Consider the following 21,837-nt stretch of genomic DNA (forward strand, 5'->3'; position numbering starts at 1 on the left):
AGAAATGCATCACTTTGTTTCCTTCAAAAGAAGTGAAGTTTACACTATTAAGAGAATATTAACTAACCAAATGGAAAGTCTTAAGAAAGCATGATTAGGAGTTTGCTTTTAACCTCACCAAAACCATGCTACAAAGCCTGAGGAAGAGTAAAATACCATTATTTACTCAGAAAGTGATACTTGCATCAGTTTTTCTAGGGTCTTTGGGAGCACAAGAACTCCTAACTTCTGTTTCCTCAAAAAACTGAAGGCACCCAGAGCAGCCAGCTTCATTTGCAGCAGTAGTACCAAGCCTTCCAAAGGCTTAAAAAAAAGAGACTCACCTACAGAGCAAATAGCAGCAGCATCTGGGCAGCTGGAAGCTCCTCCTCTTTTCAGCACTTTATGGCAGACATTGATATAATAGTGCTTCCTCCCTTCCTCTGAAAAGCTACTGTCCACAGCTTCCCAGTTCTGGGCTGACTCTGAAATAGAGCAGGTTGTTAAGAAAGTCATCTGGCTTAATTTTTCTAGCCTCACCATGTCAAAACAGTTTTTAATTTAAAAAAAAAAAAAATCCACATTTAAAACCATTTAAGATCACAGAGATCAAGGCATGCACAAATAGGGCTACCTTCATGAAGAACTCAGCCCTTCTGGAATGAAGGAAGTGAATGCCAGTACCCCAAAAATTAAGAAAAGCAAAAGAATTGTTCTAGAGATGGCATGCAAACTCAAGAACAAAGTAATTGAAATCCAGTTTTCATTGCCATACCTGAACTGCGGATGAGAGGTGATAAGTCATAGTGTTTTCTCTTATCAGTAACTCTGCAAAGGAGATCTTCTTTCTCCTTAACACATGCATATTTTGTATCCCAAGTAAAAAAATAAGTGCAGTCCACTTCACCAGTAAACACGGGAGTTCCTCTACCATCATTACCTTAACATCAGAGATGGGTAAACGAGTGTTAGGCTTCCAGTGGGGAAAGGAAGGAAAAGCAAGGAGACTTGAGGACTAGCAATGAGCAAGAAAGATAAAAATTCTTTTGCTGCACAGGACTTGCATTTGTGCTTTGGCTTTTTTGGGTTTTTTACTGTTGACTGAAAAAAAAGAGGCTCTTTTACACCTCGATATTCTTGATCATCCATGGAAATTTAGAATAGCACTGCTGCTACACATCATAAAACCATCCTGCAAGCTATAAAAATTAGCAAGCTAGTGCTTACTCAGACAATATTTATAGCATTCCTTAGAACATAAGGTCTGCTAACAAGTACAGAAGTCAAACTCTGTGCAGAGTCATCACATCTCACCTGCTGTTTCATTGCACTCGAAGTTTATGACAGTCATTCTCTGAAAGCCAGAACTACATGCATCCCCATTCGGATAAATTAAAGTGAGGTCCCCATCAGAATACCTGAGGAAAAAGTAAATTTAAGGTAGAAACAAGGTCAGACACAATCACACAATGTTCTTCACATAAGAGAAGCCACACTTTTTTTTATTTAACAATAATTTCAAAGAGAAAAAAAAATGCTTGTTCACAATTAATACTGACATTTCTACTTGCAACAAAGGCTTGCATCTGCTGATTCTTCTGGTTACTTTTCACTAATTTGTATAAAGTTTAAAAAATATTCTAAAGCTAGAAGAAAATAGAGGAATATCACACATCTGTGTTTTCAGTTAGAACAAACTATTTCTGTTGGAAGAGACCTGTAACAATCATCTAGTTCAACAAATTAAGGGCTTACCAAGTTAAAGTATGTTATTAAGGACCTTGGCCAAGAGGCTTGGGGCATTGACCACCTCTCTAGAAAGCCTGGTCAAGTGTCTGACCACCCTCTCAGTAAAGAAAGGCTTCCTAACATCCCATCTAAACCTCTGCTGGTGCAACTTTTAACCATTCTCATGCATTTTATCATTGAATACCAGGGAGAAGAGATCAGCACCTTCCTCTCCACTTTGCCTCCTCAGGAAGCTTTAGAGAACGAGATCACCCCTCAGCCTCCTTTTCTCCAAGGGTGAAATATCTGTTCCCACCAGTTTATCTATTTTTGCAGCTGAAAGCAGTCACACTTCTTGCAACCTTGCTCCAACAAGTCACTTACAGACAGAATGGAAGACTGCTCCTAGGTGAATAATCTCTGCTTTGCAATCTCATGCAAACTGTTGTCTCAGTTTGCCACTGAGACAAAATTCTGAACAAATTCTGAAGTTCTTAAAAAACCAAAAACCCTGGCCTTTAGTGGTCTTGGGTCTGATTAATGCATGCTCTTGCAACAAACAGATGCCTTCTTGTTGAGGACAGTTTTGAAAACATCCAATCCTGATGCCACTTTATATGCAAAACAGAGCAAGGGCAAGAGGTGATACAGCACAATCTCCAATTCTGACACCAAGTTGATGAAAGTTTTGTCCTGCCTAGACAACAGCTTCTACCAGCCTCACCTGGTCCTTCACCTGCTCATGCTATCCTGGTATACTGTTAATGTTCTTCTACACAAAGCTGAACATACAAAGCTGATACATTTTGTATAAAATATTGTTTAGGTGACAAATAAGGGCACCAATTTAGGAAACAAAGATCAGTCATTGAGACAAGTTAACAGGCCTAAAGAGCATTTACACACCTTAGGGTTTGGTTTGCAAATCTTCCTGCCACTTTTCGCTGCTTACTTGAAGGCTTCACTATGCAAGATGAAGTGTATTCTCCACTGTCCTCGCAGTTACCTGCAGTGGTTTTCCCACATACATTCAAGTAATAGTTATACTCCCCTTTGTCATCTTTGGCTGAATATGGTGTGACAGAATCTGAACAAGTAAGAAAAAGTGTTCTAACACACAATAGAACAGATGTAAGAAAATATAAAAGTAAAAAACAGCACAAATAGCACACAATCTTCCTGACCCCAAACATGGAACTGGAAAGCCGACCAGTTACACTGCAAAAGTGAAATAGTGAGCTTACCTGGAAACTGAGTAAGTGGTCTTAAATCAATGGAGATACCATGTTGCTCATTAGTCAGAAGACAGCTCCTGCTCTCCAGGTAATCCCTGTGACAGGCATACTCAGTAACCCACTCGATTTCATACCGGCAATTTGTTTTTGCTGTGAGTTTGGGACCTGCACTCTGATACAGAAATGAACAGAATTTAAATCACAAGCACAGAGATTTATTTGAAATATAATCCTTACAGAAAAGCACCACATTAATTTAGAGTTAGTAATTACTAACTTTGCCTGTAAATCACTTAACTGCTGCAAACGTTGTCTCTGGCCTCTCAAATACAGGTGTTGAGAAGAAAGTGAAACAGCTTTATTAATGATATGGAAAAGTGAAGTCTAAACAGAGGCAGAGTATCAAGCTTTAGCAGAATGCCAGCAGCAGTAACAATACATTAAAACACACTTTTCCTTAACGTGTTGTCAAAACAACAGATACATGAACCCAAATTGCTAAGCACAGCTTGGATTGTGTTTGCCTCAGAGAAGTCCACAGAGAAGGAAACAGAGATCAGGTGTTCTCTGAAGGCAAATTAGCCTCTCAGACACTGATGTTTCGGTAACTTTGACTCCCTCAGTCCAAATCAAGGCTGAAAGATGTCTAATAATTCTTTAGCCAACACCTTTGTCAGATGACTCCTTCTGTAGTAAAATACTTTTGCACCTCTGGGAGAAGGGTTAGTCTTGTTTTTCCTCACATTAAAATGAAACATTTAGAAGCTCATATTGTTTCAAAAATCTGTTTCTACCCACTAAACCAACAGGCAGACACACAGGTAAAGTATCAGGTGATGCACAAGTAACATCAGCAATATTAATTATACTACACATGTGTAGGTGTAGCAAGGTATTATAAAGTGACAGCAGAGGAAGGTCTATGGCTTGTTTCTGCAGTGATGAGGATGATGTATGGTACCTATCAAGCTCAGATGAGAGAAAAACATCTTTAACCAAAAGATAGACAGACAACAGTTCCTCCTTCACTAACCTGCAACCAAAAGCATCATGGTATGAAATAGCAGAGCCTTAGCAATAGCTGATCTGGCTCAATTTAAGGAGTGTGGGTAGCTGAGATTACCTGGCATCACATAAAAGTGATCATCATCCTGAATCAAAGCTAGTCTAAAACTGTGTCCTGCAAAAACAGTTGCTGGTAATGCTACAGATTTTACTTCAAGGTTTGAATTCAGAAGCCTGTTTAGTATGACTGAATTTCTCCATGCAATGACACTTGCTAACTAATTTTTTACCCCTGAGGAAGGCCAGATTAATAACGAAACAAGTTACAGACAGCAGTTGTTAGCATGCCAGGCATGAATGATGATGGAAGAGCACTTATCAGCAAGCAGAACTCTGAGCCTAGAATTAATGCTGTACTAACTCTAACTCTGTCCTAGAGGAAAGAGGAAAGCTTTCAACCCAGAAAAGGACAACCAAATTCACCAAAACAAGAATGGACACACCCCTGGGAAAATTTTATTCAAGTTATTGTTTTTGTTTCTCTCTTATACTCTTCAAAAAGTCTGCTAGAAATTATTTAGATTCCTACACTCCTCACAAGCTGCAAACCAGGAGGATTTCTGTTCCCTTCAGTCTTCAATAAAAATGGAAGATAATGCACATACAAGTTAAAGACCAACCATTTTAGCACAAATTAAACCAGCAAAGTTACCTCTTCTCCCCTCTTTAATGGGCACACAAAAGTGATGGTCACTGCTGGGTTATGGCCTAGGCAGAAGTCTGGCTTTTCTTCACCACTGTATATTCTCTCATAACTCAATACCAGCCTAGAAACAAACAAAAAAAACCAAACAAAAAATACAATTAAGACAATATGTACTGTACAGAAGGATATTTTAGAAAGAACTTCTGCCCTCTGCTAGATACCCAGGCAAAAAATATCAAAGCAGCTCTGCTCCTGAAACTTTTATGGAGGCCTTCTTGAATTTCACAATTAACCAAAATAAGTATTAAGACAGTTCCAGCAAAATTACTTCATACAGCATCCTCTTACACCCCAGCTAAACTATGGTCAATGCCTCGTAACTCAAGTTGTAGAGGAAACATGGCTTATATTCTCAGAACTATAGCTTTGCTCATCATATTGCAGATGCAATAAACACTTTTGCAACTTTTGGAAATATTAATCACTCATGTTTTACCACATTTCTATACTTTACCACTCTCTCATACCTCTCAGTATGTATAATCTCCTTCCATCCTGCCCCCAGAATTAAAAGCAAAACAAACTCATTAACAAATTGACAGAAGCAAGGCAAGTGGGACAAACAGACTAGGCCAGAGTAGAAGAATGAAACATGAAACTATCTAACAAGGGAGACAAATGGCAAGGGGACCTGGATAAAAACCAAGGAGATGAATACAACTTCCCACCAAAGCACTGCTGTTCTATACAGTCTAACAGCTTGAAGACAACAGCTTGCAGAAGGGTAGCAGCCTGGCTTCAGGTTAGCCACACCTCCAGCTGGCCTCCGTATACCTTAAGGACACAGATACATGACCATCTTACTTTCTTCCCTGGACACACCTACTCTGATTCAGCACATACAGTAAATTTCCTCAAGCAATGAAGAGCACTTCAGTCCTAGAGGGAGAAGATAAAGGCTTCTTGACAGACATTTTATTTCAGCATACTAGTTGCACTTTAATATGAGAAAAAGCTTGTGCTTCCTGAGATGTAAACTCCTTTGGTACAGAACACTCCAGCCACATCTTTCATGATGGCAGAAAAGGCCCTGCAACAACTAAATAACAGCTTTGTTTGTAAAACAGAAGAAAAATGCCTCTGAAATAAACCTGCTATCAACCTGGTTTATACTGTTTTCTCCGGCTTGCAGCTGAGTTAAGGAGAGTACTGCAGAAGTCAACAGGGTACTACTGACCCTACAAGACAAGAAAAGCAGGCATAGATGACCTGAAGCTCAGAAAGATCAGCATGTTAAGTTCCCTGAGCTACAGTGGGTGGTTTGGGTGGGATTTTGTTGGTGGTGGTTTTGGTTTTTTGTTTCAGTTTCCTTTTTTTGTTTGCTTCTTTCAAGCTGCACTTCCAGCACAAAAGGGAGGAAACAGAATAGAGGCAGCAGCAACAGAAGTTTCTTCCAGTCCCAACTGCCAACACCAGGAACAGTAAACCTTGCATTTCTTATCTGTTTTGTTCTATTAAGAGCTCATTAATGCAGAAATACAGAAGGGCAACATCCATCAACTTTTAAAGTACTGCTGGGCAGCAGAGTGAGCCAAATACAGTGCATAAACCCAGAGAGAAGTGCATTTGCACTGTGTGCCCTCAGACAGTAGGCAGATGGGGACAAATATCACCCTGCTGTTTGTGAGCAAACAGCAGCAATCATCCCTCACTTACAAGAGTTTTGTAATTCTGTCAAAAGTAGTCTCTCACAATGGTGAGGACAGTTTATTACAATAGGATACCTGAAAAAGACTGCCCTGCCAATGTTTGAAAACAATTTTTTCTACCGGTGCTTCAAAACTGAAATGGTATTGATGTAAAATTCTAGAAGGCTCATCTGTTACCAAGACTGCTTTTTCCAGCCCAGACGATTGAGAAGTATTTGCAGAAGTATCACAACAAAAATTACATACCTATCTGTGTCATGAAGTTTCAGCTCTTCCTGTGGATGGCCAATATCATACACCTGACCTTCATGTAACAAGCAAGCAGCACTTCCAGCAGGGCAGTTTCTGGTCTCTCCACTTGAACTTCCTGTTATAGATTATAGAAAATAGAATATAGGACTCGGCTTCTAAGCCACGCTCTGCCTGAAATATCTTGGCATTTTCATCTGTGGCTCACTTACATTGCTTTACTCTCTTCTAAAAATATGTTAAAAACAGGTTACATTAACATGTGAAGCTGGCAAGACAAAACCTGAAGTGCTTGTGATATTAAGGGGGAAGTTATTGCTGCCCTGGTTTTGGACAGCAAATTCATTCTTCCTGCCAAAGTAGCCACAGCTAGTTTCCAGTTGCTAGGATCACTGCTGGAAGTGTAGGACTTTAAAAACTTCTGTAAGTGTGCCAGGTATTTTCTTTTTTCCACAACACAAACATGATACCAAGTAATGGGTAACCCCTCCCCATAGAGCGTTTTTTTTCTCCTTTATTTCTTGTAAACCAACTTACTCAAAACTGTCAGAAAAGTTACAGACTGATGGGATTTTTAAAAGAGCAGACCTGCCACTAAAGCCAGAAGTCTCAAGCCTTTAGGAAGCACACAAAACATATAACTGCAGAGAAAAAACACAATGGAAATATACAGCTAAACTAGTCTTTTCAGCAAGTTTCAAATAAGGGATTTTTCTGGTTTAATTCCTTACATCTACAGCTCCCAGCTGACATGAAAGTGCTAGCTATGCACCATTAATTACCCAAGCACCTAAACACTATTTTAGATGCATATCTCAGGACACTTGGAACCAAGCAACAGCCTGAGGTGGAGCCCAAACTAGAAAATTTAGAGCATATGAAGTGTTACGAACCATCTTGGTCCTATCTTGCCACTCCTAGGCAAACAGGAGCAGCTATAAGACAAGCTGAGTTCTTCCACTCAGTTCAGTCTAAATCAACTTTTCTAACAGCACTTGTCCATCCAAAGGGGGCATAGCTGTCTCTGAACACTTCAACAGCTAGACAGTAAGACTTCGCTTCACAGAAAGCAGATCATCAAATTATCAAAAGTAGCTTGAAATAACAGGGCAAGCTCCAAATTGAAGCTCTCATCTTCGGTGAGAGGACAATAGCTGAGGCACTGAAAAAGAATCACACTACTATAAATTTATACATTGACAGGTGACACAAACACATGTTCACACCTAAGTCTCTGCAGATGTTTATGAACAAGGAATCATCATCGGAATCATCCACCAAGTAGTGTCCTGAAACTTGGATGAGAGGGTTCAAGTCATGTTTCTTCAAATCTTTATCAAACACATAGCAGGGGACCTAGAATGACAACAAAAAATTACCTGCAATCCATGATACATAAGTGGAGAAAAGTTATGACCATATATAAAGACAAACTAATAAAAGCAAAAGGTCTTAACTCGTAGAAACTCATATTCTTAAATCTAGACATCCTGACTAAAACAAGGCCTGTGTCCAATGTTAAGATTCTTCTGCTCTAGCTTTTGAAGATTTTTACTGTAGACAACTATCCAAATGACAAAAAACCTTGAAGAGTTATTTGAAACTGTCAGTTCCACCCAATTCCAACAGATGCTTTATATACCTGAGAAAAAGTTAAGTCTATGGAGGTTGTTGGGATTTGTCTAAGGTGCCAGCAGGCAATAAGAATAAAATTCCCAGATACGTGAAGAGTTACTTCTGCATGGACAGTATATAGTTTACCTCTTTCACAGGTTTAAACAAGTCTTTCTTGCAAGCCACAAAGGACCTCCACTCAAAATAGTGCACACACTCTGTTGCAGTCACAAATTCAGGGGTACCCTATTTAAAAGGAAAAAAAATTATTTGAAAAACATGTTTTATTTTACATCTGGAGGCAGCAGGAAGTTCATCCAAGAGATAAAGAAAAACAGAATATAGCATGTCACAGAGCAAGGGCATACAGTTCTTATTAACACTTGTTAACAGCAAGTTTATTATTTAGCAGTTTTCTTTGTTAGCTCAGGAAAATGAAAGGTGCCAAATCCTTCTCAGTCTGCATATGCACCATTTCTCATATTAACACATGCCAGTTCTTACATGCAGTAATTGCATGACATCTTTTAGAAGAGCTCACTATGCCAACTAATACTGGCAGAAGCATCAGTCACATCTACTTACTAGAAAGGAAAACACCAATGCAAATGTCTATTAAACAGATGAACAGCAAGGCAACACACGGTTTACCAGTTCTCTGTCTTTTATCCTACAAAAAAGACTGAATAGCAAAATCTTCTGCTACACAAAAAGAAAACCTCTGATCTCAGACACTGATTTTTACAGGCTTGTGTCATACAACACCTCTATCTGTTTCAAGATGGGGTTCTACGACAGCTCAACACTGGATACTCAACTGAATGTCTCTGCTTTAAGAAAGAAAATAATCAGATTTTTTTGCCTTCATCACCTCAGCTAGAAGCACTTTAGCCTGTTTAAACTGATTCCCAGCCCGTTTAACACTGCTATAAAAGTGTTAGAAACAAGTTGTGCCAGACACTATTACAAAATCCTTTTATTAGGTCACATGAGGGGCAGGTGTTATAACTACTGTAAGTAGAAGTCTGAAGATCATTATGATCTGGTCTTACAACTGGAGTTGAGCAATACTGTTTAGTTTATAGTCATTTGCTGAAACAGAACAGGAAGCATTTAAACCTCCACTGCACTAGCACTTTGTTTGAGTTGGCTAGATTTACAGGAGGGGGTGTGCAACAAAATCATCAGTGCCAACAGCAGCACTCACAAATACTTCTCCCTGGTACACAAATACGTAAACTGATCACAGTCTGTATAGAATACCAAATGGTGCTATCAGTTAAGTGTGCAGAAGCTATAAAACCAAAAGCATGTGGAGGTGAACTGCATGTACACATGCCCCTGGGAACATTTTGGGGAATTCCATCCACACATGCAAGCACTGTTAGTTCCACTAAGTGCAGACAAAACCTAACACTGTTGTTAGTTACACTGACCCATAACAGAGGTCAGTTTTCTTCTATGCTGTTCTATTAAACAGCCATTCTAGGTCCACAGCTTGGGCACAGCCAGCATTTAAACAAACACTGCTCATTGTTACAGCACCCTGTACGCTCTGGACTCATTCTTCCCCATCACCCTATTAAAATACTACAGGGCATATCCTGTATAAACATTGAAGACCCAGAAGAGCCCATGATCAGAACTAAGCTGCAAATCTACAATGATTTTCTATTAGGACTGAATTTTGAAATCCACAATAGATAGAGCTTAATTTGGTAGTAAAACATGACTGGCTCTTTCATAAGCTATGAAGCTCGGTAATTAGTAGATCCGTAAGTACAGAAGTCTCCTTAAAAAGCAAGTTAGAAGCACTTGCCATTTCCATTGAAGAACACATGAATTAAACTTACTAGTGTTTTCCCACAAAGGAAGTTAATGTTGCTTTGAACTTGGTGTTGGGTGCCTTGCTGCAAGCAGCCACGTGTAGTACGGAGTTCCATAAGAGTTGCAGAAAGTTTTTGTGAGCCTAAGTCACCTAATTTTAAAAAGGGGAAAAAAAAAGCAAAGAAAACAGGGGTTATCAGAAAACAGCACTTTTACAGAAACTCAACAGACAAGCTCTGATTTCAAGTACAGAACACACCACTCTACTGGAAGACAGTCTTTGAACAAAGTAGATATGAAAACCTTCCTTGTGGTTCTTGCAGTGTGGAAAAAACAAATTAAGATAGTGCTTGATATCTCTAATCAAGTCCTCTACTTTCTCAAATGTTTTTTAGCAAGCACTTTAACCTTAAGCAGCCCAACAACACATGCCACTGCCCCAGGAACAAAAGACTCCATCAGGAAATCGTTACCATCTACTTTCAAGTAACACAATCACTCCTTCCTCCCACCAGCCTTCTATTAATCAACTTTTTAGCCTTTAAGCCATTTATACAAATAACACCAGCACAGCATGAGAGAAAGGCTATCATAGAATGGCTTGGGTTGGAAAGGACCATTAAAGGTCATCCAATCCAATGCATTTCAACACGCAGTGACACCTCCCGCTAAACTAAATTGCTAAAAGCCCCATCCATCCTGGCCTTAAACACCACCAGGGAGGGAGCACCTACCACCTCTATGGGCAAACTGTTCATGTGTTAACACCACCTTCACTGTAAAAAAATTTCTTCTTTATATCTAATCTAAATCTCTCCTCCTTTAGTTTACAGTCATAATCCCATGTACTAAAGCAACAGGCCCTACCAAAAACCTTGGTCTTCACTCTTCTTATAATCCCCCTTTAGGTAATGAAAAGCCACAGTAAAGTCTCTCTGGATGCTTCTCTAGGCTTAACAACCCCAATTCTCTCAGCCTGCCTGAGGACACTGTTCCTGTTCAAACCTATTTTGGTTAGCATTAAGCACCAAGCCCTTTTAGATTTAGTATGACCATTCTTGATAGGTAAATCTTAATTCTGCAAAGAGTTTGGGTTGAATTATAGAGAATGCTCTAAGACGCACGTATTGACCGACTTCCCCCTTTCCATTTTTGTTGATGCCTACACTTGGAAAAAGTAAGTAAAACCTGTACTCACTGCAGACAGCACTTCTGCACCTAGGCCAGATGTAGTTTCATCTTAGAAACACTCTGACTGGAACTTTGCTGAGCCTGTCATCTCTTCACACACGGCAAGCAAAACTACACTATGACCACATAATATAGTCTTGAGATCAAGAGGAGCAGAAGTTAGCAAACTGGGCAGGAAGAATGTACAAGAACCTCAAAATTACAATGATGGCAATATTCTGAAAAAACACTATTCCAGGCACCCATACTTAAAGCTGTTACCAACTGCCAGCGCTTCTCCTAATAATGGGCAGTGTTTTCCATCTTTCCAAAAGGTTCCCCAGCACGATTTTTTCCACCCAATCCTGCAAAGGAACTGGGAAGAGATCTATTTGTGACTGATGATCTCTGGCTGCATTGAACTGTAGCAGTGAGAAAGTGACTATAGCCACCAAAATTGCTGGTGAAGTTGAAACAGTGGCAGTCAGAGCAGAAACTCAATGGTAACCCACACAGCATCCCTTCAGTAGCTCAGGGATCTTGTATACATGCCACATATGCTCACACTAACTGCACATCAGGAAGGCACATTAAGATGTTCATACCTAAGCAACCTTTCACAGAGCTCCCTGTATAACCAGAGTATTACTGACCATTTAATAACCTTGCACCTTTGCAAGGCAGGGCAAGAGTGGAGATATGCCAGCCCAGAACAGTGCAGACCAGACCTGCATGTGCACAGGCTGAGAACCAGCAACAGTGCAAGATGTCACCGCTACTGCAGTTCCATCCCACCTGCCAGGCATCTGGAGGCTGTCAGTGGTTCCTGTCTGTTGTATTTCTTGATGCTTTCGTTCTCAAGGTCTTCAGGTTTTAAGATTTCCAGCACTGGTACTGACAAAGGTATCATGCAGCCGTTTTTGAAACCTACTTTGAAAGCAAGATTTCCACTTTTTACATCACTACTTAAAAGATGCTGGCAAACCCTTCTCTTTTCTCTAGATTAGCAGAATGAAGACAACACAACTTTCTGGTCAGAAGAGCTATGCCTAGTAATATACATACATGATTAACAACTTTTACTATAAATGTACATAGTTGTAAGCCCCAACACAGCAAAGTTACAGCAGCACCATCTGAGGACTTACCACAATGGTCTTTAAGTATTAGTTTACTCTGAACTCTCAGAATACACTACACTGCTCTCAGGTCATATGAACAGACTCCCATGTACTCAGTTAAAGCAATATTCAAGAAAAATCAAGTTAAGCCAGTACATCCTGTTTACTAAAGGGCAATATGCACTCCCTCCTCCCCCCTGCACATTTAAAACTAGTTTGGGAACTTGCTAAAGGTTTTAGCAAAAATCTCTTCAGTGGCACATGGCTCCTCCCATCCCTGCTAAGCAAGCAGCCCCATGAGCCATGCCCTCACACCATCAGCTTCCCATGAGCTTCCTTCCAGAACACCACTTCTGCAACCACCTTTCCCGTAACATCAGTCTCTCTCTTCAGTGATCATTCATGTTTCTACATGACTTTAAAAATTCATCCCTTCCATAAAGTAACACCAAAAATCAGGAAGTACAGCAGCTCACAAAAGTTAGCACCAGATACTTCATATTACACAGTTGTGCTAAATTAGTATCAATAGCATTGTCCACAACACCTTTTACTCATGATTCAATCCACCTGTTCAGCTGTCTAGAAGAAGAAAGGCAATCATGGAAGACAACCTATAAGCTCTCCAGAAGAAGTGGGCATTTAGATGGCAGCTATAATTTCATGTCTAGCCCCTATACTACAGCTGGACTTTGTTTCACCACTCAAGTTACCAGTTACATTAATATTTCCACTTCTAATTTTCACAACAGTTCAGCTAAACAGTTCACAAGTCTCTAGGTCACGCACAGTTAAGCACCACATCACTTCCATCCTCACTGCCTACACCTTGTAAACTTGCAACATCAATCAATGAAGCTGAAGTTTTTTCCAGGAGAAGCCTTTGAGGTCTCAACACCGGCACTGGCACATCACCCTGACAGAATTAACATTAGCCACAAGGCCCCTCTTGGATACAGACTGCTCACAGTCACAGAGCATACAGCCTTACCCCCTCTCACAACTGGGATCAACAAACAGAACCGGTCCTACAGCTGTTACCTCCTGCATGGCTGATGTTTAAAACAAAACTATTGCTTGTAATGAAAGTATCTCTCTGAAAGAATGAAGAAGAGATCTGACTGTATTTGAAGAAATCTTACAACTTAGCAAAGTTTACTTGCTGGCAAACTGCCCATCTTCCCCCAAATCAAAGCTGTTCAGCTACACTCAAGCTCTGACATATGAGTAATCTCTTATCAGCTGGATTGCTTGAAGATAGGTATGTGGCTTCACTTCAAGGTCACTGGAACCCACACTGGGAGTCTACACCTGCCAAAACACGAATTAAGGAGATTACTCTTTTCACACTAGGTGTGATTTTTTTTTTTTTTTTTTTGACAAACAAGCAGTTTGATAAACCATTAGCATGATCTCAACTCAGTGATGTGCTGTAGCTCCAAGGCAAGTAGAGGCAGTATGGTGAAGCATGGCAGGCATCACTAGTAAGCCTCAGACTTACTGTGAACAAGAACAAAACTTAAGACAATTTAACTAATAAAACAAAGCAAAATTCAATGTCAATGCTAACTGCACTGCCTTAATTTCTTAATTTATTGCAGGGTGGTTAAGAACATATTTTAACAGGTTTTGTGGCTTAATCCTCAAGAGTCTCTTGCAGCTCAGTGTCTGCAAGACCAAGTTACAATTGTAGCCAAATCCTCCTCCAGCAGTCTGGCAATCACATGCTCAAGGTTTGCATACAGCAGAATATTTGATACTGCTCATGGTCATCACCCAGCTTTCTTCTTCCTTCCTCTTTCCACAAGAAGCATGGAACAAAACCTACAAAAGCCTCTAGATCTCATGTTTCCCTGGGGAAAATAGGCTTCCTCATTTGCCACATTCCAGGCTCACACAAATAAACCACATTAAAACAGATGCTGCTTCCTTTTATAATCCACAGACAACTGAAACTTCAGCCTAACACAAGCTGAGACCCACATCAGCAGGAAACAAAATTCCTGCTGGACATTTTAGAAATGAAACACCTTCACAGCATCAAGTGGTCTACTGTGATGTCAGATGTCATGCTTCTCAAAGCAGAGAATGCAACTATATGCAATTGCAATTTGAATTCAGATACACCTAACCAGTCACCCCCAAAACCTCAGGAGCTTGGATATACTTTACTACATAAAAACCATGCAGCCATGAACTGAGATACACTCTAATTAATGTGCCAAATTATTTACTGAGCCTGGGTCACAACACTGGTAGTTTATTTAAAAAGCACTGATTGATCACAGCCTGAAACCAAAGTATCTCTGTAGTTAATGGAGAGAAGTTGGGAGAAGAGGCTAACTAGCTGCTGTGCATCTGCAAACAGGTGACAATCATCTTCCTCATCACCATATTCCAGCAGTTCAAATTCAGACAGTTCTACTGAAGAATCATAGCCTCTCATAAGAGATATCTGCCAGTGGAAAGCAAGATTGGCAAGCATGTTAGATTCAGACTTCAGATCTGTAGGATTAAAGTAGTATGAAGTGACATCACTCTTCAGAAAGCTATTGCTTTATCCTATTACAAGTGAACAGTGAACCACCAGACAACATATTCATCAGTATTCATGCTGTTTCATCAGCTGAAGCACAGAAACAACTTCAAACACAAAGCATCCATGAAAATAATCACACAAACACTGTTCAGAGCACAAGCTGCTTCTAATTGATGAAACTATGGGCAAGCATCTGTGCAGGAATATGCCAGTTCCACATTTAAATCAGCATGCAGAAGCCCACTGCTCCTCAGAATACCAAGGACATCTATTAACTACTGAAGCAGCCATCGTATTTGACAAGTGCAACTGAAAACAGAGGGCTGCATGTAATCTACTTCCTTTCCTTGTGACAGCCCAGAAGCTCAGCAATACTCCAAGACTGCATTACAGAGAATAACTTAACTCTAAACAAGTAGCTGATGTAGCATCAGGCCACGTTGAAAATTTGGAGCTAGCACTCAAGCTTTATCCTGTGTTCAGCATCAAGCTTGAAACAAGGCTGTGCACAGTGCCTATCTTGCCACAGGTAGATGCACTTATTTTTAATTGTCTTGCACAGCTTCACACACACAGAGTACAATTAACTAGACCATAAGTTTGTCCTGTGGAGTGAGTACCTGCAATCAGCTCATGTTTTGCCAAATCTCCCCATAAATCTACAACAGAATTAAGCTTTACACTGAAAGAAAAAAAAAAAAATCTCTGCTAACCTGTCAAAGTTTGCAAAAGCTGTAAGACCATCCATTGACATGACTCTGAATTACTTGTGAGGAAGGACACTTGTGTACTTACCTACTGACATATAGGTCTTCTTATTGATGTCATATGCACAGACTGCACTTGATTTTCCACACTCTTCAATAGCAGAACATAAGTTTATTTTATACACCACATGTCTGTCTGCATCAATTGCTTCCCATGTGTAACTGAAAAGAAAAAAACAAACATCAGTTGGTATTCATAAGGTCTGCACTGCCATCCTCTAGACCACAGCCACTGAAATAAACAAGTCATAAAGCTAAGAGCACCACTAATTCAAGTTTCATATTTGTGTTCTATAGCCATAAATGCCACAAATAATTGTTACTGTGTCATGATCAAGAAGCAAACAGATTTAGTCACTTGAGGAACATATATTGGTCCATTTTCCCCTTTCCTGAACACCCCACTGGCCTCAAATCTCTGTGAAGGCACTTGGACTAGGTGTATCACAGGTGATGAACCTTTTTCCTTGAGAGCCTGATAAACTTCTCAACTATCTTTGGCAGGCTGCACACTACTGCAATTTACCCATACCCAAGAAGAGTGGCAGAAGTGCTAAGTGGAACAAAATAGCCCACTAGAAGCATTGCCACCTATCTTCAGAGTCAAAATTGGGGTTGAGATTCTCACAGCACTTGCACTGGAAGATGCTAATAATGTTTATTAAAAGGTCTAGCTGCACCTTCATGCATTTTATAGATACATACATCCATACACACTGAAAGGACAGTTTCTGAAGGGTGATGTCAGAAGGTAGAATGCAAGCAGAGCCATCTGCAAGACTCAGCGAAAGATCTCACTAGCTAGCTACAGCCATATCAGAAAGTCAGTTGTCTAAAAACTCATAAAGGAATATTAAGATATGGTTAAATACAATGGGGAATAAATCAGAGTAACAGCAGAAAAAAATTAAATGCAGTGTAGTTCAGACTACTGAACTGTAGTTCAGTCCTTGCCTGTAGAGCAAGGACTCATTTCCCTCCCAGCTAGCACTAAGGTCACAGTGAGATGTGGTCAGCTGCATGACACAGCACAACCCAGTTTCAAGGCAGGCCCAGGTCAGCTAGTTTGGAGTCAGGAGTTCTTTAGACAGCCTGACTCATGAGCACAGTGCTGTGACCAAGCTCTGTTAAAGAGGCACCATTCAGTAAACATCTGCTGTCAGCTTAGCTCAGCTTTTCCTCTGGACAGTATTGATTTTTGCAACAGAAGAGATTCCCCAGCTTCTCTTCGACCTCAAGTGGACACTTTAGTAGGATTTAATACAGAGTAATCAGAACAGAAAACTGAGGACAGCACAGTGACTTACCTGGTAATCCCATTCTTTAAAACTCACATAGATTTTAATGCATCTATTTGACCCACAGAAATATTTGTCTTAATCACCAGATTAGTACCAAATCCAGAGCTCAATTCTCCCACTCAGCTATCAAAAAATCAGAAGTTGAGCAGAAGCTTCATCCATAAAGCTTCTCTGCATTAATCTCTAGCTCACAGGTGTTACATCATTTGATGTTATCATACCCCAAATTCCCCCAGGAGGAAAACCCATCATTGTTCTACTCTGAAGCCCAGGCATTTGATGAGGAAGGGGCAACAGCAGTTCAGCTACTTCACTTTAGGTTTTGGATCCTCCAAGAACTCTCAAATCCAGTGTAACCCATCTCTAATCAAGATACCATATACTTTTCCATTTAATTACTGGCTACAAGGTTCTTGGCTTCCCTATACTACAGCAGACATATTAATTTGAGTCTGCCAATGGCTGGAACAAGTTAGGGACAACTACAAGAATTCTCTCTGTGAACTGAAAAAAAAAATCTTTTATGTTCCTAATCATATAGGAACATAAAGGCTCAAATATAATAATATAAGGCTCAAGAAATAGCTTACCAGGTACCAAGTCCTACCCAAAACACCAATAAAATTACTTTTCTATCAGATTCGAGGACTGTGTCTCAATCTCAGACAAACACTTTCCATTATTCTTTCCTCATATGCAGGCAGAGCTAACATTTTACAATCTTACTGGTTAGTTCTTTGAGCCAGTTTCTTGCATTTCTGAAGAGAATAAGGACAGTTGAGAACAACCAAAGTTGGGGAATGACAGAAACCTTGACAATACACACACAGAGTTAGAAAAACCCGGCTCTGCCTTCAAGGGCTCTGAAAACAGCAAGAGATATGACCAAAGCTACTTTCACCGTCTGGAGAAAATGCAAATCAAAATAATTTCTTCACAATAAAGCCCCAGAAAGTTAGCATTTCACTGAAGATTTCCCAAGGGCTCTGGTAGTCTTTTTTGACTGTTTTTGCAAGGTAACAAAAAGATAACTTTGATCAACCTAGAGCATTATTCAATGTCAGATTTGTTGGGGTTTTTTAGATAACTTGCAAGTTAAAATCTATAACCAGAATGAGACACTAAGTCCTTCACACAGCAGAATTATCACTTTGTGAGAGACTAAGGGCTTTGCTTTCCCAGTTCCAGGTTATGAAACAGAGGAAATTAACATCTTCAAATCAGTTCAGCCACATGCCAGAAGCAACAGAGAAACAAGATGAGCAGCATAGAGAACAGAAGCAAAGCAGTCACTCAAGCCAGCCCTCCACCCTTTCACAGGCCCCTGGACAGGGAATACTGAGCAGTCCTTCAAAACATTCCACAGAAAGGAAATAAGAAATCCCACATTTAATCATGCTCCAAACCACACCTTCAGTGGCAACCAAAAAAGAAAAGAAAATGCCATTTCAGAGTAGTATTACTTTCAAGGAAGCTAAAGAGATTGATTTTTTTTTTTTTTCCCAGTGTGTTGGAGGAGCATGGCAGGATTTATTCATGAGGAGAAACAGCAGGCTGGATGTAAACCCTGAGCAGCTGTTCTCAGAGAGACGCAAAATACATTTTCACAGTAAAAACAAGAATTTTCTCCCACAAGTAAGAATCCAGCATTAAATAAGTGCCTGGGAATAGTTTCAAGTTGCACTTACCCTTCAATAAGATACAAACTTCTCTTCTCTGCAACCCCTAATGGAAACAATTTCTTGGCAATCACATTGCCCATACCCACCATGGCTAAAACACAGGGACCAGCTTCCTCCAGCTGCTCAGCACTCGCCTCCACCAGTGGCGATGCCTCATGCAATCACGTCCTGACCAGGTTCAAGTTAACTTGTTTGAAAGGCTTAAGCTATCTTAGATTCAATCCAGTTGAACTAGTTTAAGGAGCTGTTATATCAACCACTTTAAAAAGCAACAGCCTTGGTCATGGGGGTGGGGTGTGATGCACCGCTGCCCAGGGGGCTCAATACAGCTGCAACCTTGCAGATGGTACCATTCAAGCAGCTGTTTCTGGTGTAGTTCAAGATCTGGGCTAAAACATGGCATTTGCCGCGATCAAAACTGTCACACTTATTTTGGCTGAAATCACAACGTGACGCCTGTTTCCAGAAAACAACAGCCATGGACTGCGCCACAGTTAGGAGCCTGAAACATACACACACTGTCAACCCCCCAGGCCAGGCTCTCCTCCTCTCCTCGTCTCTCCCCTCCCCTCCTCCTCCCCCGAATGTTACAGTCCCTAGCGCCTGGCACAAGCTGGGCCCAGGGACTGCCCTCTCTCAAAATTAACTCGGCAAAAACAACAGGTGCCTGTGCATGTGCACTGAGAGGGGACAGGGCCTGGCAAGTCCCCAGTCTGGCTCATGCAGGTGGCTTCTGGCCATGCACCAGCAGCAGGGAGGCAGGGAGGGGAGGAGGGAGGATCCCATGCTGGAGGCAGTGCCAGGCCAGGACACTGTTGTAAGCAGTTGTGCAAGCAAGGTCCAAACGAGTTATTGGGAATAACCTTGCCTGCAGGTGAGCCTTTCCAGCTACCTAGCTTTGCTTTTAAGACACTGAAGCAATGCCATGAGAAAGAAAATTGAACTGCTTTTCAGCAAGTTGCAAGATCAAGAGAGCTCTGCACTTTATTGAGAAGCAAAGAAACAACTCGTGGAAAAAAATAACAGGAGAGAGAAAAAGCAAGCCTGGTTTACTTTGCAAAGCAATGGGTCAGACACTGAAGTTAGACAAGATGCAGATGGCTACCGGCTGCCACAGCACGTGTGTGCCCACATCAGAGCCACTTTGAGGTCTGAGCACCAGTGAACCACTAAAAATGCAAGAGAGCAACAGAAAGACTGCTGCTACCATGCTCATAACTGGATTTGAGGTTTTGGTTCTCAAACTGTTACCCACAGGATGAGTGCTAGGAAGAAGAGGTCACCCTGCTCCAAAAAGCTGTAAACCTGAGTTCACTCCCTGGGGAACACACTAAGTGGATCATTTTATTGAAGGGTTTTTACACCTACAGCCCAGGACAGAGAGAAGGCAAACTGTAACTATGGAGTTGAAAATGGATCTGTGTGCAACTATGCATCCACACAATTTTGTGTTTAGGAGCTCCACAGCCAGAGGAATACTGCTAGGAATAAAGTAGTATCTGAACCTCTTTTATGAACAGGTTCAACAAGCGTGGTAACAGGCAGAAAAGCTCATTAACAATTTGGTAGATGACCACTTCAAATTTGGAACTACCGCCTCAGATCCACTACTTGCCAGAGTACCCACTATCAAATGTGGTTAAAATTTTAGCACAAATAGGTATGGTAAACTATTTAAAGCAAATTCTCCTTACAAAACATGGGAGCTTGAATGGCACATGGTACAGAGATATCACTGTGCATCAGGAGCTTTTTAAAGCATCCCTACTCATGCTTAGCTCTGCTCTTGCTTACCTGCCACCTTTTTCCAACCATCATGCACACTGTGCCATCAGGAAACTTTCCTTGCACACACATCATGCATAGTAGCCTTACAGCTACACCTTAAGCTGTTCAGCTTTCTCCAAAAATCAGTCATTCTTTTGTGCTACACTCTGAACCACAGCAGCTCCATTTTCCAGAAAAGAAAAGGGATAGCAATTTGAAGTTCAAGTATTCAAAAGTTATAGGAAGCTCATGTGCTACAAAAATCACATTCAAACCATTATAATGGAACCTTCCCAGGCTCTGAAGCGACCATGCACATATGCAAATAAATCCAATAATGAGTTATTTGTGACCTCTTCCACTTAAATAAGCCAAAGCACTTAAGAGAGCTGAGCAAGTTCACCTAGAAGTCACCACTTTGTACTCAGCACATACTTCTTCACCACGACTAAGGTGAACGTTAAACCCAGGGTTCCCAGCAGCACGCAAGAGCTCAGCTGTGGTTTCACAATGGCTGAAAAGACAAGGTTTGAGTAAACAGAACTGTACCCCTACTGTAAACCATACAAGTTGCATTATTAAAAACTACAACATTAAACATAAAGTAGATTTGATTTACAACCCCAACATGGGAAAATCTACGTAATGGCAACCCTGCAAACTTCAGCAGTGTAAGGAGTTTTCCTCCCACTTACAAGCCTAAAAGTTATAGAAGTTATGCACCAATTTTATCCTTGGACAGGAGACAAAAACATTACCTGTCATCAAATCATCTCTCATCCAGGGTATCAGACGAAACAGCACACAAGAGGAGGCAGTTTGTATTTGCCGCTCTATCAACACACACGAAATATTTCCTGCAATTTTTTTAGAGAGGAAGGAAAGTTTTACAGCATTTTCCCCGATGTTACATGGAAGGTGAACCCAAATTGTCAAGTTTGGGTTTTTTTGTTTTGGTTTGTTCTTTTTTGAGGTAGACAGATTTGAAGGGCAACTCACAAAATAAATTCTTACTCCAGAATTTGTTTCTCCTGTGTTGTCACATGAAAGATGCAAGGAGAAGGAAAAAACAGGGGAAGAGACCAAACTGAGTAGTAACTTCTTAAATACAATCAAAGTCACATAACAGCACAGTCAGCTGTTGGAACACACAAGAAAGGAGAAAGCATGATGAAACCAATCACTACAAGCCATTACATTTGACAAAGTTTCAGAGAATGAAAGCCTTTCCTTTCTCCAGACTGTCCAAACATACCAGGCCAGTAAGGCTGCACAAAACAAGCAACAAAAACCACTGATTCAAAGTTTAAGTAGCCTCATGCCACAGTTCTTGCGCAAAGTGGTTTTGACACCATTCCTCCTCCCTGCAAGACAGCTTTCCTAACCTGGCTATCATTCTACTTAAAGGCAAGTCGCTGCCTCTTCTGATCCCCAACAT

At 40.7% G+C, this 21,837-nt stretch overlaps 1 protein-coding gene across 1 annotated transcript in view; it reads right to left on the reverse strand.

Moving 5' to 3' along the window:
• The window catches only part of IGF2R (insulin like growth factor 2 receptor), a 59,082-nt gene that overhangs the window by 35,166 nt on the left and 2,079 nt on the right, over window positions 1–21,837 (reverse strand). Inside the window, exons 2-12 of the mRNA XM_071740481.1 lie at window positions 15,678–15,811; window positions 10,079–10,203; window positions 8,373–8,471; window positions 7,838–7,967; window positions 6,609–6,729; window positions 4,660–4,774; window positions 2,952–3,114; window positions 2,614–2,794; window positions 1,294–1,397; window positions 755–919; window positions 324–464 (exon numbers count right to left, since the gene is read on the reverse strand). Of these exons, the coding sequence (XP_071596582.1) occupies window positions 324–464; window positions 755–919; window positions 1,294–1,397; window positions 2,614–2,794; window positions 2,952–3,114; window positions 4,660–4,774; window positions 6,609–6,729; window positions 7,838–7,967; window positions 8,373–8,471; window positions 10,079–10,203; window positions 15,678–15,811 (1,478 nt within the window). The remainder of the gene's footprint in view (window positions 1–323; window positions 465–754; window positions 920–1,293; window positions 1,398–2,613; window positions 2,795–2,951; window positions 3,115–4,659; window positions 4,775–6,608; window positions 6,730–7,837; window positions 7,968–8,372; window positions 8,472–10,078; window positions 10,204–15,677; window positions 15,812–21,837) is intronic.

This window comes from Heliangelus exortis, chromosome 3 (assembly GCF_036169615.1).
Source record: "Heliangelus exortis chromosome 3, bHelExo1.hap1, whole genome shotgun sequence".
NCBI classification, from domain to species: domain Eukaryota; kingdom Metazoa; phylum Chordata; class Aves; order Apodiformes; family Trochilidae; genus Heliangelus; species Heliangelus exortis.